This window comes from Adelges cooleyi, unplaced genomic scaffold (genome assembly GCF_023614345.1).
Source record: "Adelges cooleyi isolate 19-005CV unplaced genomic scaffold, UGA_ACOO_1.1 ACOO_flye_CR_arks_rails_tigmint_CR_PRNA_9, whole genome shotgun sequence".
Classification (NCBI taxonomy): Eukaryota; Metazoa; Arthropoda; class Insecta; order Hemiptera; family Adelgidae; genus Adelges; species Adelges cooleyi.
In genome coordinates, this window is record NW_026096579.1 from 7,265,675 (window position 1) to 7,284,659 (window position 18,985).

General features: G+C 28.2%; 2 protein-coding genes and 1 non-coding gene across 3 annotated transcripts in view; 1 reads left to right on the forward strand and 2 right to left on the reverse strand.

Moving 5' to 3' along the window:
- LOC126846747 (uncharacterized) overlaps positions 1–6,776 on the reverse strand; it is a 64,402-nt gene extending 57,626 nt beyond the window's left edge. Inside the window, exon 1 of the mRNA XM_050586533.1 lies at positions 6,602–6,776. The gene's annotated coding sequence lies outside the window, so the exon portion shown is untranslated. The remainder of the gene's footprint in view (positions 1–6,601) is intronic.
- On the forward strand, positions 134–206 carry Trnaf-gaa (transfer RNA phenylalanine (anticodon GAA)). Its single transcript has one exon. It is a non-coding gene; the product is annotated as a tRNA-Phe (tRNA).
- A 6,580-nt stretch (positions 6,777–13,356) lies between the features above and the next one.
- LOC126846200 (uncharacterized) lies at positions 13,357–18,344 on the reverse strand. Its single transcript, XM_050585444.1, has 5 exons — positions 18,243–18,344; positions 17,230–17,302; positions 17,116–17,145; positions 16,981–17,043; positions 13,357–13,589 (listed from the first exon to the last, which is right to left on the reverse strand). The coding sequence occupies exons 2-5, from the start codon at positions 17,288–17,290 to the stop codon at positions 13,357–13,359; spliced, it is 387 nt and encodes a 128-aa protein (XP_050441401.1). The 5' UTR covers positions 17,291–17,302; positions 18,243–18,344.
- Between the last annotated feature and the right edge of the window lie 641 nt (positions 18,345–18,985).

The window sequence follows — 18,985 nt, forward strand, 5'->3', positions numbered from 1 at the left end:
TAAGAAAATGTTGTGAAAGGGGGGGGGGGTTGTTAATCCCCCGCCCTACGTTTATGCATTTTTAAACCGCTTTGGCCTTGTTGGAAACTCATTTTTGACTAAATATGGTAAAAATTCAAGCGACCTTCATCTAGCCGAAATAGCTCAGTTGGGAGAGCGTTAGACTGAAGATCTAAAGGTCCCTGGTTCGATCCCTGGTTTCGGCATAAGTTTTTTACTTTTTTTTTCAACATTTTTAGTTGTAATATTTTATTATTTTTTTTATACAAATTGTAATTATGAAGATGAAGATACAGGTACAGATCATGCTGGAGTTAGAATGTTGGAGATGAAGATGAAGATAAAGATAAAACTACAGAAAAAGATGAAGATACAGATATAGGTGATGTTGGAGCTAAAGTTGCAGATGGAAGTAGAGTTTGAGATGAAAATAAAGATACAGATACAGATAATGCTGGATCTTGAGATGAAGATAAAGATAAAGACGAATACAAAGATACAGGTGATGCTTGAGTTAGAGTGTGAGATGGAGATAGAACTCGAGATGAAGAATACGATAAAGATATAGATATGTACGATTAATAATTGTCATTTTTTTTTTTTAGTTTTCACTAATATTTTCATTATATGGTTAATTACGATTTAATAAGGGTAACTAAGACAATAAATTTTTATAGACAGACGACCAACCCTAACCATATTCACCTTAATATTAAAAATTTTTTTTTTTTTTTGAGTTTGTGGTTTAATTTTCTTCTTTTAAACTTGTCTAGCAAATTCAAAAGAAAAATATAGCGTATAAATCACTATTCTATTTTTAATTGCCGGTGCTGATGATTTTTTTAAAATTTTGAGCTACAAAAAAGCCTAACAAATTAAAGCACCTCTCCATAAATATTTTGGGATAAGAAATTCGCTTTGTGGACGATTTGCCGGTGCGTGGTCAAGTTAACACCGGCATGTTTGTTCCTGGTTTAACTTTATATAGGGCCCTAGCAAATATGAAAATAGCCTAGCAAATCTAGCAAATTCCTAGCAGTTCAGTATGACTTTTATACTTGGCCCATACACAAAACACACAAGCAAATCAGTGGATGTTCGTAAAACCATTCTTAGGTCTTTATTTACAATAGAGACATTTAAACGGAATAAGCGGGGAAGAAGAATAAGATGGTATTGCACGACTGATTTTTAATTTGCAAAAAAAAAAATCATTCAAAAACTGTTTTAACTTATTTAAATCATAATTTACTATTGACTATCAGGACAATTATTTTGCAAAACAAAATTTACTTCTACTCGATAGTTTCAATGTTAATATGCCAATGTAATATCAAGTCAGTCGAACAAAAAAGCAAAATACATATTAAACGCAGGTACGGGATATGCAAAATAAGTCATGCACATAGCATATGACGCACAGTATGTATATTATATACTCAATTCAGATGTCCCTAAAAAAAGTATTTTCCAAACGAATAATTTTGGGTCCGTTTTAAAGAAACTACGTAATCCTATATCGTCGGGGATAAAGTTTTTATTTTCGATTTCAAAAGCAATTGCAAATGAAACACAATACGGATGTTGACCCTGTGCTCGAGACTTGTAAACAATATGACATAACACAGTCCCAAGGCCTACGAAAATAAATGTATAAGCTGTAAACGAAATTACTCCGAAACTATATTTTCTTTTGTTGAAATTCGATTCTTTAGTTTATTTCTGGGTTACAAAAAGTGGAAAAACTTATGATAATATGTATGTATAATGAATAAAAATAATTATGTAATATACCTACTCGATGTTTCTACCATTTCTTTTTCTTTGATTTAAAAAAGTTAACACAAAACCAAGCAGTATAACATGTATTTACAGGGCTATTCGAATTCTATATGTTAACATTACAATTGTATTTTATTTGTTACGTGAAATATGAATAACTCTGTGTAAGGTTATACTTTAGAAAAGCCAACCTTCTGCGATTTTCAATAGCCACGGGGTTCGTTTGAGATACCGAGAAACTCTATAGGGTATTTCTATTCATAAGTTTGGATTTACCAAGTTATACTTTTTACCACGCAGGGGCCAACTCCTTTTTAGGAGGTCACGTAAAGTTTTTCAATATTGGGATTAACATTATTTCTTTACTCCGAGAATATCAATTTAATTTCTATCAGACTAATATCGTTACCATAAGTTTTGTCGCATAAAACTTGAATGTTTCATATATATATATATATATATATATATATAAGCCGCGTGGATTATCTTAACTAAAACGACACAAGTTTTACCTGAAATATTAAAATTGAACATAGTTAGAAATAACGACAGAAACATAACGTGTATGTACGTAAACACAGTTAATGTGTTTATAATTTAACCAAAGCTTATAAAAAAAATCTTGTCGGTTCATTCACATATACCTAGTTGTACTTACAAACCATTTACATACATAAATAAGTACATTATTACAATGTCAAATATTTCCTTGGCTATTGTTTTTGTACCTTATACCATGAAAATACTATAAAAAAAAATATTGGCTTTATTTTCACATATTTTGTAAATAGCAATTATTACCTATAAATAAAACGGCGCCACAGATAGGCAAATGTGGTACACAACTGTCACGCGATAAAAATATTGTACTTTTTTTCTTTTTCAAAAAATGGAATTATTTGTTATAGATAATAATATGTTTATCGTGTATTCGCTGTGTACACATTTGAACAACCTATTTAGTAGGTAGTTATCAAATATGTGTATACAAAATATATTATTATATATTTATTTGGTGTCTAACCAAACTTAAGAATAGATGACAATTATTTCTTTGTAAAAAAGAAAAAGTACTCATCTACATTTTATTAATTAACCATTATGTTGACAATAAATATTACAGCTTAATAAAATTCAATATTATTTTTTCAAAAAACCTCTGATAATTAATTGTATTTAGTTACATTTTTTTAATATAGTTACCAATCTTAAAGGTTAAATTAATGTTTTGTTTTTTCTTATAAGGTTGGGTTGATAATAATTTCGAGTATCATATTCAATTTTAATTCTAAATATGCTATTTTTTGTTTCATTTTTTTACTTTTACGCGAACAATTGATACCAAGTGAAAAATCTTATGGTGTAAGGTTTTGCCTCTTCACAGCCACTATCTTTGTGCATTGGCGCATACACATTTTTCCACCAAGTGAGCATTACTATTTTTTTTCGCTTGCTTATTCTTATCTAAATCTATTTGAGATTATGATCGACATTTTTTTTTTCAATAACAACGAGTTTTTTCCCCTGCATTTTCCATAATCGATTTTCTATTATAGCAAAACACAATGCATTGTAAGTCTGCCAATGACGTTACTCGACAACAATGGAACCAAATCGGCGCTGAATTATATATTTTTTTTCATAGATAAACGCTTACATAGATGAACCATGACAGCCCACTGGTTTTTATTTTTAGTCGTTCCCTATTAAAAAAGAAAGTGTAGGTGTGGGAAAATGATTCTGAATTATTTTAGGAACATGTTAATTCGGTAAATAATGCCATAATAAATTATTAGCATTGTACAAACGTTTACAGATAAAATTAGGAACACAGTTTACATTACATACATAACAAACCGGTAACTACTAGAACAAATAGAATAAGTACAAACTTACAACACATAACTCAAGTAAGAGATTTATGTCAATAATTCTTCAGAGTATATATGGTCATTAAATAAAAAAATATATTAAGTGGGGTTGAAAACCCATTTATCAGATCCAAATACATAGAAATTAAATTTTAAGATGTTATATTAATACATACAACCGTATTTCAACAAGGCTTTGTTATTTACTATGTGTAAACGGCTACAATTTCTGTAAAATCAAACACACATATTAATAGTTTCATAAAATATATTGTACAAGTAGTTCCTCGAATATTGACTTGTATTTTCTTTGTTAAACTGTTCTACGGATCTTTCTTAATTAATCTTTTTTTTTTTTCAATTAGTGTAAATCCAAAAATACCGAAGTCAAGTTATTTATATGTCATTTATAGTATACAATATTTTTACCGGTCCTGTTTATCGATTAAATATCAATCATTCATTTCAGACTATACTTAAAAATTCTTGGTGGGAATCTGAGAAAACCTTTGAAAAAATGCATTCGATTTTTGTATTCAACTCAAACAATTTGGAATCTGTCCAAAACTGTTTTTGACATTCTATAGACAATACGCCCCTATTACCCCCTAAAAAAAAAAATAAGTTTTACTTACAATGTCGAAAAAAGGTCCCCAGAGATGTTTTTTTTTTTTAGTCTAAGTTTTGAGTGGAAGCTTAATTACGTCTGAACATTATATTACAATGTTAATTGCGCGTCTCGAACTGCGTCGATATTCTTAATAATAATTACATTGCCGGCCGTTTTAAATAAAATAACCCAATTAACACGAGTGCTCTTGGACGACCAGGTGAAATTATTCAAAAAAACAACGGCGTTGAAACGGTGGCTAATGGTTGTAATTTATCTTAGCCCAGAGACGTCTACTAATGTCCGTACACAAAATGAACATCCAACATCTTTATCAAAATCATTTGTGCACACTATTCCTGAGCTACGCGGGCGAAAAGAAATACATAATTTTGGTTTATTTGTTTGTAGGCAAAACAAAGAGCAATACATTGCTCTGTTCCATATAGTAGATAATGTGTGTTTAAGCGATAAAACTACATTAAACTGTGGCAATATACCTAGATATACGTAATAAAACATACTACTTAGAACGTTGTAAAAAAAGTTTCAACTCGAACAAAGTTTTTAAATTAAACGACGTGTATTTTAGTAATAAAACACCTACACTGTACAACCGCCTAAACTTGACATTAAACACATACTATTCCTGAGACATGCAATAAACAAACTAAACTATCTTAATTTTTGTTGCCATTGTCTAGAAGTCAGAGTTGACAAATTTAAACAGAAAGTACCCCTGACTCATCCATTAAACAAATATATATATTATGCAATACATTTTATTATAAGTAACAGGTTTTGGAATTGAGAAAATCCAATAATAGTTTGTACATTTATTCAAGTACTATGATAATTTTTTATTGACAAAATGAGTAATTAAAAGGATAATTAAAATTATAATATGAATTGCTTTCGAGTCGACTATTTCCTGTACGCATTTCTGAACTGTTATGGAATATTGTATAGTACACGGTTTAGATGAACTTTACCAGTTATTCAATTCCACATAAACGTTAATAAAACACTAGTTTGATGTTGATGTATATATTTTCTACTGGAAACCCATCGAATAATTGTATTTAAATGAATTTTAACATTTAATTATTACAATAATAATAACAACCCTGTCTTTTATAATTTTCATTTGATTGTTTTTCAAAAAAATATATAACTATATTTTATAAAGCATGAACAATAAGAGTTGTTGTTACATAACTATTGTTTGTTTAATGTAATTACTTAACATTCAATTATCAACTGTATACCATTATGAATGCTCTCGGATTACGCAACAGAGCTATAAAAAATATACCAAACTCCTCTTGAAATTTTTTCATATATCATACAAATTTAAATGCCCGAGAAAATGAAATATTTTGATAAAAAAACGAAAAATAATAGTAGAAGTATATTTGTAAAGTAAACAAAGGATACTCGTTGTCGAGGTATCAACAAGTTGGTGAATTTCGGAATGTCTAAAATGTTAGAAACCTAATGAACAATGTAATCTGTAGAATTTAAATAGGTAAGAGAGACAATATTCTGATATCTAATTTCGAGCATTCTAAATTGTTAAAAAAAAAAGGCAAACATTGTAAACGAATGCTATTCGGGTCAATATGAAATGTTTGCCAATGCAATGTATAGCCCCCTAGCCCCCCTCTGTTACTACGGTAAAACATACAGTCTAATCTTAATATTTTTTTTTATCTTTGACGGCATTCGAAAAAAGACAAATTAGGTTTGCAAATAAAACGAGTGTTTGCACTTTCTTTGATTAGATTTTGCAAAGCGCATTGTAAATCAAACCTTTTTTCGGAAACGTGTAATACAAAATAATCGCCGAGGCAAACGACCGTTATTACCTACAGGTTTTACTATTTTAACCCTTCAGCGCGGCGAATTTTATTTTGTCAGAAGAAATTAATTTATCTACCAGAATTCCTGAAAATGTAATGTATATAAATAAAAAAATTGTATATTATAAAATGTTTTAAAAAAACGGGTATTGAAGGGTTAATATTTTAGAAAATATGTGAACAACATTTTTTTGATTACTTCATTTTTGTTTTGTTATACACGTGCAAAATAATATGTGTGCTATAATGTGTTTGTTATGATTCAAAACGGAAAACTTTTAACGCTCGTTTGTCCGTTTTACATTTAGTTGAAAACAACAATGCAATAATTGTTTATCGAGTTTGAATATTTTTCCAATTTTTTTTTTATTACCTTCCACGCGTGGCCGATGAATAGATATTAATTTTACAATGATAGTAAGAATTTGTTTATTAAGTGTTAAAAAAAAATATATATATACATAAAAAATACATACCGACTGTCTGGTTCCGGAAATAGTTTTGTGGTAAAAAAAAAAAAAAAATAAAAAAACCGGAAAAAAGGGTCACTGTCGACCGTTTCGAAAAAAAAACACACACACGCCGGCGACGGGTTAAACCAACTCGGTGGGTCGAGGTGGCGGTTGCGGCTGCGGCAAAGCGGTTGTCCACTCGAATGTCGGCGGCCAAGTGCGGCGCGAACGTTACACAACGCGTCCGATGAGAATGGCACACGGCCGGCGGCGGCGGCGTCGGACGCGGTGGTAGTGGCTTCGGAGGCGGCTCGGCGCGGCGCACCGTCGTATAAAGTTCAACGGTATCGCTGCTCTGCCGTGTTAACGTGGCCGTCGCGCCGGCGGGCAGGGCGAGCGGCGGCGGCCGTCGGACCATCGCGCGGGCGCGATCACCCGCCGCCGATGACGGACACCGCCATCACCGTGTGCCGCCGCTACCGTTGCCGCACCGCAGCACACAGCAAACAAGTGGTTCGTGCAACAGCGTAACGAGACGGCGGCCGATTCGACCTACTTGCGGTGTGCGGCGCTCACACACTATCATCCACCGTCTTAATCTTGTGTCATTTTTGGTTTTTTCCTTACCGCCATTTTTTGTATCTTTACCGTGGAACCGAAAAGGTATCGTTATTTTTTTTTTTATAATAATCAGTGTTTTTGCTTTTAAATGATTTCGATTTCATTTATGACGTCGATATTAATTGAAATATTTGTTAAATTTACATTTCAACACCCGGCATCGAATTTTGGAATAACAATAAAATCAAATATTTATACTTAAAAATATTTCGAATTGTATTCTGTATATTACGGTAAAGAGTATTAAATATACGTTTGAAACTACACGTGTAATATTAATCGTGAGTAAAACTGTTTATTATTTAATACATTATATGAATTGACACCTATAAGTGCAATATGAAATAGGATATTAGTGAAATATGAAAATACTGTTACAATTAAATAGCAAAAGTATTATACAATTTTAGACCAGATTCATACAATTGATTCCTGGTCTAAATTATCTTAAGTGCTCCTCTAGTAGTCGTACTGTATCGTCATCTGGGCTTATTTGCCACCATTCGCCATTAATTTTTTTGAATATTTTTTGTGTAATTCCATCATCCAGGGTACAAGTATTAATTATGGGGTCAATCCAAATCTCTTTTATGTATGATGTTGGAAATTGTGTACTCATGTATAATCCCATCAAACGACACATTTGGAATAAAGAGACATCTCTTACAGGTCCATCTAAAAAAATAAAAAAACATTTTTTTTTTTAATTTGCTAAAATTAGCCTATTATTTAACTATTCTGTAACATAAAATAAAGCAAATTTCAACTTGAAAACAAGCATTAAATACCATTTATGACTATCGAGAAATTCGTATTTTATGAGGTCGTATAAACTACTAACAAATACATCAAATTATAATGCAATTAAAAAACCCGGTTTATATATTTTTGTATAATATAACAGCCACTCTAAAAACCATACAACTCCATAGATCTAGTATTTACCGAATACGCGCCATTCGATTATATTTCTTGGAGATGTTCCAGTAACTCTTCTCGCTTCTACTAGGGATGTCAAATTGAAACCTAAAACAATTATTAAATGACTGTGTTGAGAAGAAATCATAAAAAATATTTTAGTTGCTCTTAATAAATAATTTCACCCGTTTAGGTGCGGTCGGCTTTGTACTTATTTTATTATTCGCGTTATACACAGTATTTATTGAAATAATAATAAGATACATAATAAATAACCAATCAACATAAGAATATAACTATTATATTATTGAAAAGACACGATAAGCTCAGCAGTACTGTATCTCTAATCTCTTATCATATAGATTAAGTGAGATTAGGTTTAGTGGTAACAGTTATCATTTGAAGCCAAAATTAGTTGCTTTTTCTGCCATTAAGAGGCTTTTATGAAAGGTCATGGTGTGAAACTACTAATAATACCTATATAGCTATGATTTAGGGATTTACATAGATTTTTAATAGTTTTTCTTTACAACTATAAATATTTAATCTTATATATTTTTAAAATTTTGTATTTACCTAATGTAACTCTTCTTTCTAGTTTCATCAATAACTGGTAATATATTGTTCCTAAAATTTAAAACAAATTATATTTTAATGTAGCTACATATTTTTTATCGATGCAACCAATATGGCTGGAAATTATTTGGATAATTGTTTAAATCAAAATTATTTGTATTCTTCTTATATTGTGGTGAATTACTCGCTATGAAGTACCTATACAAATATATTAATGGTTCAAAACCCATACAACTTCATAATAATATTTACCTATTATACGTTTGAATATATTTTTTAAAGCTTTTTTAACAAGAATTCTTCTTTCATCTGCAAGGTCTGTCAAATCTAATCTTCCAAAATCTGTGAAAATGATTAAATGACTGTGCTTTGCCGAGAAATAATAAAAATAAAACATATCTTAGTTGCTCTTGATACATAAATACTGCATTAAATTTTTGTACAACTAGTCATTAGTGTTAAAACCCAACGGTTGTATAATTTCTACACATGAAATTCCAAAGAACTTATTACACATTAACAATGTAGTAAACTTAAAATTTTATTTCTACAACAAGGTTTAAATTTTAAAGGCTAATCACGACTACCGAAAAATTCGAAATTACCTTGGTGTTCTTCAGCTTTAGGAATATCAATTTCTGTAACAAATACATCCAATCATTAAGCAGTTAATAAAACCCGGTTTATACATTTTATATTTTATACACAACAGTCAGTCTAATACCGATATAAATTTGACCAATTAAGTATTATTGTATAAATTGTAATTTATTTCCAATTGGAACCTTTGAATAAACTTTTTTCACTATAATTTGAATGATCATCAAAAGCGTAAGCATAAAACATACATTATTTTTTGAATGCTATCAATAGATTTTTTATATTTTTTCTATAAAACTACAAGTATATATAATTATCAATTTTTTAAATTTTATATTTACTTAATGTATTTGCTATTTCGGTTTGCATAAAAATCTGGTATTGCCTGCGTTCTAAAATTAATAACAAAAGATGTTTTTAATCTGCCTACATATTTTTTATGGCTGAAACCAATATGTCCTATTAGTATTTGTCAATAGGTACATATGATTGTTCTCAAAGTATTTATAAATAATGAATATGCGTTAAGTATATTAAATATGTAATATACAAATGTAGTTACTTTTCGCTGGGTGAAAGTATTCTAATCCTGAAATTTAAACAAAATTCTGTGTGCATAAAAAATATCAAACAATATTTCCATAATGTACAATGAAAATTATTACCTGGTATAATGCTGACGATATCCGTTTGGTCTGAAATTAACATGACATACAGCAATTATATTGCATTTAATTTTCCAATATTATTACAGGAAGACAAGGCTCATAAAATATAACGAAAACTTTATTACCTGGCACAGCGATCATAATATTAATTTTGGCTGAAATTGACATTATATAAAGTAATGGTATTAGATTTGATTAGCTATTATATATTATTGTTTTATTATATAATTATAGATTGGAAGACGAAGGTCAAAGTAGTAAAAAACTATATTAAATAGACTAGGAAATTTTTATAAAAATAACATGGCTGCATGGAAACAGATTGAAAGACAGAGCTAGCATCAGTATTTTTTTCATAAAGATTCCATTTAGATTTCATGGAAAAAAATATAATAATTGTATCACTTATCAATTACTTAAAGATAAATTTGTGTTGCAATTTTTATATAGTTTTCTACTTTTTTATTATTATAATTATGACTACCAAAACAATTGTAATCTTCATCATTTACAATTTTTTCAATTACATGCTCCAATCCATCTAAAATAAACAGATAACGATTTTGGCTATACTATAAAATTGCAATAAAATAAAACTAGGTAGGTACCATATAAATCTTAATAATAATAATAAACCATGCTTAGCAGTAGCCATTTAACTAACCGCCACTCCATTGACTAAGTTATTAGAAATAGCTACTTTAAATTTAACGTTCTGTACATTATATGATTCTACATAAATGGTGCTCTTTTTTAAAACTATTTATAGAAACTGTACATTTTAATTTACAAACAACTTGACAATTCGGTACATTTTAAAAAAACACTTGTATATTGGCATATTAATTTTAAATATGACTTACTTGCTCCAGATCTATCTTTGACAGTTAAATCATTCTTATTATAAGCAAGCTTGATGGCTGCATCTGTAATACATAATTTAAAAAATTCGTATAAAAACAATTTAAAAAACTTAAAAACCTATTTTTTATAAAACTAAAATATTACTTACTTGTAAAGAAAACTGCCTCCTTATAGCTCGCTGTATAAAAAGTGAAATATTGAATTTTTTTTTTAAATTTATAACTTAAGTTGATAATTGGGAAACTAAAATAATTGAAATTAACTTGAAGGTAATTGAATTACCTTCATCTCTTTCCGTACCATTTACAAGAACAAATGTTAATAAAAAACAGTAAAGTTTCATTTTTATCTGTAAATAATAATAAACAATTTCAGTTAGTAACAGTTGTCTCCGGTACCGAGATGAGAAGGTTTTGGTTTTACGACACTATTTGTATATGATAAATATATATATACATTATATATATACACATTCTCCGCCCCAAGATAAAAAAAGTGGGCACGCAAGTACATAGAAACATGGATATGTCTTATTATACAAGTACAATAAGACCCTGGTACTTTTTTGTACTTTCTAATATCGAATGTTTTTTATCTAATATCTTATCTCTAATCTCTTACCTCAACTCCTGTAACCAGCTGGACCATCTCTTAACTTTTAACTCTTATCTCAATTTCTTTTTAAAATCTATAGCATAGAAAAATTACTTTTTCTTTACTGTAGATTATTACATTTTACATCATAATCAAATTTGAAAAAAAAAATGTATCATAAAACTTGTTTTTAATATTTAAAATTTAATTTTGCAATTACGAATAAAAAATGCTAAACATAAAGTTGTACACGTACATTATGCAATATTTAATACCCTAAAAAGTTGTATTTTTTGTGTTTATTTGTTGTATTGAAACTTTTTGAGTTATGATGAAAAATCTAGATCATAAGTATAGAATTCTCTCCAAAATGTGGATTTTGTAAAATGCAATATTTGCTCACCTCAAAAACGTTTGTCAATGGACGCTGTTAAAACCCGATAACAAAATAACAAACAATATAAAATACTTGTCACGGTTTTTTTTTAACACTGTAACTTTTGGTTAATTATTATCATGCGTTTTTAAGTTTACCGTCAGTATAATTTTAGTAGTTTGGTAAAAAATACTTACTAATATTGTTGAACTGATCAAATTTCTTAGAAAATAAACGTGTTGATGAGCTTTTGAACCTAAATATTCTTCTTGTAAATTATAGAGGGGCTAAATATATTTCGCTTGAAAAATCAGGATTTTAATAGGTTTTTGCATTGCCGCTGTGTTCATTTATTTGCACAGTTGTCCCATTTTTTTTTTTTTTTAATTATGGTTTAAGATGTACATACCTCATACGTTATACATTATTTCGACGCGGAATTTAGACTATGTTTCGTATACGGTTATAATATAATTTGAAACAACATTAACGGTATCGAAATACTAAAATTTGAATAACGTACATTACAATATGATATAGAGTTATAATAATCAATTAAAAGTGACTATTGTAATCATTTTCAGAAAATACAGTAATGGATTACAAAGTATGGCTAATGCTTACTATATTTAATCTAAAACAATGGCCAGACCTTAGAATTATTAAACAATCAGGAATTGGTTGATCTGACGGCTTATCGGATTGGTTACATTCAATAAACGTATAAAATTAGAATTTGAATTAGTCTCAGCAAGTTTACTATAAATTGTAGCTAGTTTTCTGAAAATATGTATTATACAACTGTTTTAGCAAAGGCCATTAACGAATAATTATATGATATATTATTCAATGTTCAAAGTATTGAAAAATAAAGTAAAATCTGGGCTAAACGTCAAAAAAAAAAATCAAAATATTTATATTTTCAAAAATTAGACTAGAATATAGCGTTGGGTTACAATGTATACAATTTTCTCGAAAAGGCAAAACAAAAAAAATTAATCAAATTCTAAGTTGTTATGTGTGAACGAATCAACAAACTGAATTTGAAAATGCTTTCATTATATGTAACAAATTATAATAGACAAACAAACAACACTATATGTTTTCAGCCCAATAGACGTGAAATCCTTTTTAAAATGAATTTGTAATACCTACCATGTGTAAAATGTATACAAATATTTCAAAACATACATGAAGGGCACAGGAGAAGAAGGGTAGTAGTCCATGTATGAACATTTTAGAGTATAGCAAAAACTTGTGAATTCCTCTCCCACTATACTTAAGAACAAAAAAATCACATTACGTGCTATTCTACTAAAAAATTAATTAATTTAAACATTGTATTGACATAAAAAAAAAAAATAATGGGTTATGTTGAAAACGACAAATATAATATTAATCGTGAGTAAAACTGTTTATTATTAAATACATAAAATTAAATGACATATAGTAGTGCAAAATCAAATAGGATAATAGTGCAATATGAAAAACTTGTTACTATAAAATATAAAAAGTATTATATAATTGTAAACCAGAATTAAAATGAGGACGCCTGGTCTAAATTATCTTAAGTGCGCCTCTAGTTGGCGTACTGTATCGTTATCTGGGCTTATTTGCCACCATTCGCCATTAATTTCTTTGAATCTTATTTCAGTAGTTCCATCATTCATAATACAATTCTTATCATCAAGGTCAATTTCCATCGTTTGTATGTATGATGTTGGAAATTTTGTACTCATGTATATTCCAATCAAACGACACATTTCGAATAAAGAGACACTATATACAGGTCCATCTAAAAAATTTAACATTTTTTTTTTTATTTACTAAAATTAGCTTATTAGTTACTACTCTGTAACTTAAAATGAAGCAAATTTCGACTTTAAAACAAGCATTAAATATATCGAAAAATTCGTATTTTATGAGGTCGTATCAACTACTAACAAATACATCAAATCATTATGCAGTTAAAAAACCCGGTTTATATATTTTTATATAATATAACAGTCACTCTAAAAACCATACAACTCCATAAATCTAATATTTACCGAATACACGTCGTTCGATTATATTTTTTGGAGATCTTCCAGTAACTCTTCTCTCTTCTATAAGGGATGCCAAATTGAAACCTAAAATATTTATTAAATGACTGTGTTGAAAAGAAATCATAAAAAATATTTTAACTGCTCGTGATAACCACCCACACACAACACACGATACGCCAACGGCACGATACAACACGGGCAGGTAAGTTCGACTCTGTAATTATTTCATTATATATGCAATATATAGTATTTATTGAAATAATAAGAAGATACATAATAAAAAAAACAATCAAAATAAGAATATAATTATTATTATTGAATCGACACAATAAGGTCCGCTCAGCAACACTAATATCTCTTAGAACAATTATGTATGTTATGTTATGTTGGCAATAATGTTATCTCTTATCTCTTATCAGTTAGATTAAGTTATATTAAGTTTAGTGATAACAATTATCAGTTGAAGCCAAAATTATTTCACTTCTCTGCCACCAGGAGGCTTTGCTGAAAGGTCAGAGTGTGTACCTACTAATAATATACAGCTGTATCATTATAGGCTTCTAATACATTTTTTTTTTCTTTTTTCTTTTGAACTATATTTTTTTAATTTTTATATCTACCTAAAATATCTTTTCTTTCTAGTTTCATCAATAACTTGCAATACATTGATCCTAAAATATAAAACAAATTTGATTTAATGTAGCTACATATACTTATGGATGTAACCGATGTCATATTAGTATTAGTCAATAAGAGCCTACTAGTTACTACTTTTTTTAGTCATGAAAAAATAATAGAATATGCATGTTGTCCGTAATGTATAGCTAAACTATAGTCTACAAGTAACGCTGAAGATACGTTTATAAGTATATTTTATTGTGGTTAGGGTTCTTCCTATATATATATTTAGTAAAACCACAAGTTACTCTAATTTAATTTTCTGATTATTTGGTTAAAAGTTAAAATTATTTGTTTCCTTCTTAAATTGTGGTGAATTACTCACTATGAATTACCTATACAAATATATTAATGGTTCAAAACCCATACAACTTCATAATAATATTTACCTATTTTACGTTTCAATATATTTTCTAAAGCTGTTTTAACAAGACTTCTTCTTTCATCTGCAAGATTTGTCAAATCTAAGCTCCCAAAATCTGTGAAAATGATTAAATGACTGTGCTTTGCCGAGAAATAATAAAAATAAAACATATCTTAGTTGCTCTTGATACATAAATATTGCATACAATTTCAAAGAAATATGATATAACTAATTTTTGTACGACTAGTCATTAGTGTTAAAACCCAACGGTTGTATAATTTCTACACATGAAATCCCAAAGAACTTATTATACATTAACAATGTAGTAAACTTCAAATTTCCACTCTACAACAAGGTTTAAAGGCTAATCAAGACTACCGAAAAATTCTAAATTACCGGGGTGTCCTTCAGATACAGGAATATTAGTTTCTGTAACAATTATATCAAACATAAATGAATAAGCAGTTAATAAAACCCGGTTTAAACATTTTATATTTTATACATAACAGTCAGTCTAATACCAAAATAAATTAGACCAATTAATTAATGCAAAATATTATTGTATAAATTGTAAATTATTTCTAATTGGAACATTTGAATAAACTTTTTTCATTATACTTCGAATGATTATCAAAAGTTTAAGCATAAACATACATTTTTTTTTTAATGCTATTAATCGATTTTTTTTTTATATCTTCTATAAAACTACAAATTATCAGTTTTTTTAATTTTGTATTTACCTAAAATATTTTCTATTTCTTTTTGCATATTAGCTTGGCAAAAAGTGCATCCTAAAAATAAAAATAAATATATATATATTATAATCTACCCACATATTTTGTAAGGTTGAAACCAATATGTCGTATTTGTATTTGTCTATAAGTACGTAATATGATTATTCTCCAATTATTTTAAAGAATGAATATGCGTTTAGCATAGTAAATATTAAATATACAAATGTTGTTACTGTCTAATTCGGAATGTCTCGTGAATCCTGAAATTAAAACAAAAATCTTGTGTGCATAATGAATATCAAACAATTGCGCGGAAACAATTCCATAACGTGCAATGAAAATTATTACCCCATACAAAGTCGATGTATTCAGTTTTGTCTGAAATTAACATTACATAAATTAATGATATTGCATTTACTTTTCTATCACAATAACGGGAAGCCGAAACTCGAGGTAAAAAAAACATGGATTAGTAACCCAGAAGAAAGCTGCTCTGCCGGATATTCAACACGATAAGAATCTTCTTAGAAAATTAAATTGGAAAGAAATATAGGAAATATTTTCATAAAATTCAACAAAAACCATTACCTGGCATAGCGATCATAAAGTTAAGTTTGGCTGAAATTAACGTTATATAAATTAGATTATGATAATAGATTTGATGTTCTTTCATAATTTATTACATTATATATTAATTATAAATTGTAAGAAGTACAAATAAGAAAAAAAACTATATTAAATAGACTGGGGAATTTTTTTATGAAATTAAAATGCCTGAACTGAAGGTTAGGTTGTAGCGATGAGAATAAAATATAATAATTAGACGAGGTTGACAAAGCTAACATTAGTATTTCTTCATAAAGATTCCATTTAGATTTCGGAGATAAATATAATAGTAAAATCATTTATCAATGGCTTAAAAATAAATTTAAGTTGTAATTTTTATATAGTTTTCAAGTTTTTTTTACTTTTATGTTTATAATTTTTTTATATTAATATTAAAATTATAACTACCGAAAGGACACAAGAAATGTCTATCTTTAAGCAATTCTTCAATTACATGCTCCAATCCATCTAGAACAAACGGAAAACGATTTGGGCTATACTAAAAGATTGAAATTAGATCCAATATAATTCTTTATTATAATAATAAACCATGCTTAGTAGTAGCTGCTTAAAGCTACTCCTTCGATTAGGTTATTAAAAATCGCTACTTATAAAAATATAATGGCGTGTACACTGGTTCTACGTACCTGGGGCACTTTTTTAAACTTTTTATAGAAACTGTACATTTTAATTTACAAAAAACTTGACGATTGGGTACACATAATTTAACACATAATATTAATTTAAAATTTATCTCACTTGCTTTACGATGATCTTTATCAATAAAATCATTTATATTATACGCATGCTTGATGGCTGCATCTGTAATACATAATTTTAAAAATACGTAAGTACATAAAACCCTATTTTTTATAAAACAAAAATATTACTGACTTGTATTGAAAACTGCCTCCTTATATTTCGCTGTAAAAAAAGTGAAATATTTAATTTTTTTCAAATTTAAACTACATTAAGTTGGTAATTGTGAAAATAAAAAAAAATAATTACTTAATTCATCTGCTAAAACATTGCTGAGGACAAATGTTATTAAAAAACAGAAAAGATTCATTTTAATCTGCAACTAATAATAAACATAAAATCAATTTAGATTAATCATCAGTCAGTTTTCTATATGATAATTACATAGAAATATATTGATTATGTTATAATATATTCTATCTAATATATAAATTATAAATATTATTATTAAAGTTAGATTTAAAAACGGTACATTAGACACATTTGTTTCAAGCGTCTAAACTACCAGATAATACTTTTTAAATCAACCCATGATGGATTGGAAGCAAAACTATTTATGATTATATAGTGGAAAGAACATAATATTTTATAGAGGATGTCATTTCTATTTAAAAAAAATACCTAGTTGTAGTTTTTTCAGTTATAAAAAATATTGAGTATCTTTTCAAATTGACAATAGTACACTATTACACTACTAGGGTGTAGTGAAAAAAGCAATTTTTAAAATCGTTTTCAAATACTTCACAGGCACCTTAGTGTACACAAACCTAAAGTAAACACATAACTCAAAAAGTTTCAATACTACAAAAATGAAAAAAAAAATGCTTTGTAGAGTAGTAAATTCTGCAATTCTGTATGTACTTGTCATTACAAAACTCTAAAATTTAAAACAAATATTATAAAACTTTTTTTTTGCATTTTTTTATTTTTATAATTTTAAACTGGGCGACTATAAAAAAAATGTGAACGATTTCAAAAATTGCCTAATTTTACTCTACCCTACAATTTATATGAAGCCAAATAATAATTAATCTATTATAGAATTGTCTTCAAAATGTAGATTGTGTAAAACAGAAAACCGTTAGCACAATAACGTTGTAAATGGATGCTCTTAAGACCCGATAAAAAAATAACTAGCATTACAAAATACTTACTAACTTGTATTACACCATAACTTTTGGTTCGATAAGCTCGTGGTTTTTTAGTCTTAGCATACTATCTAAGCGTAATTAAAATGTTCAGAGTTTGATAGTAATACTTACAATTATTGTTATAGTGATAGAATTTCTTAGGCAATTATCTACTTGGTCAGCTTTTGAAACTAAATGTGCTTCATGAGACTAACGGATGGGCTTGTGTGTTCATTTTTTGGCACAGCTAGTTCATTTTTTGCTTTGTATGATTTATGATGTACATACAACACAGCTGAAATGGAAAGTGACGCACGTAACGTATGTTTTTTATTATGTTTGTATGACAAGTGTTATTAACATACACTTATATTTACACGTACATACTCTTTATTTTTGTTATAGATTTCTGTTTGTGTATAACGTTGAATATAATACGTTTTATATACGTATAAAAGTCGTTCGATTATATCTAAGCAGGAAAAACCCCGGAACAATATTATTGATCTAAGAAATCTGAGAAAAGAAAGTAGAACACCTTGACGCCCCCGACAGATATAGATGGACGGAGAGCGGTATAACAAACAATTTACTAGGAGCAAAATATGAAGTCGAAATGACTACAGATGGGGATAGAAGTTGAGAACAAGTACATTTTTATTTTTAAAAATGTTTCAAATTTATATTTTTATTCTGTATAATATGGTAAAAAAGTGGCTCTATTAAATTGGACCCCTCCCCCCCACATCGGGAATAATTCCCAAAAATCAAATACTTCTCAAAAGTCAAATATTTTTCCCAAATTAATTAATTTCTCAAAAATCATGTGTTAAAAATGATATATTTCTCAAAAATCAGATATGAAAAATCATATA

Bases quoted from the DNA above. Each gene is read 5' to 3' on its own strand.
- LOC126846200 (XM_050585444.1), bottom strand. From the start codon at position 17,290: ATGAATCTTTTCTGTTTTTTAATAACATTTGTCCTCAGCAATGTTTTA. The intron at 17,044-17,115 runs GTCAGTAATATT...TATGTATTACAG, and splicing joins GGAGGCAGTTTTCAATACAA to ATGCAGCCATCAAGCATGCG. The intron at 13,590-16,980 runs GTGAGATAAATT...TAAATTTTTTAG, and splicing joins TAAAGATCATCGTAAAGCAA to ATGGACCTGTATATAGTGTC.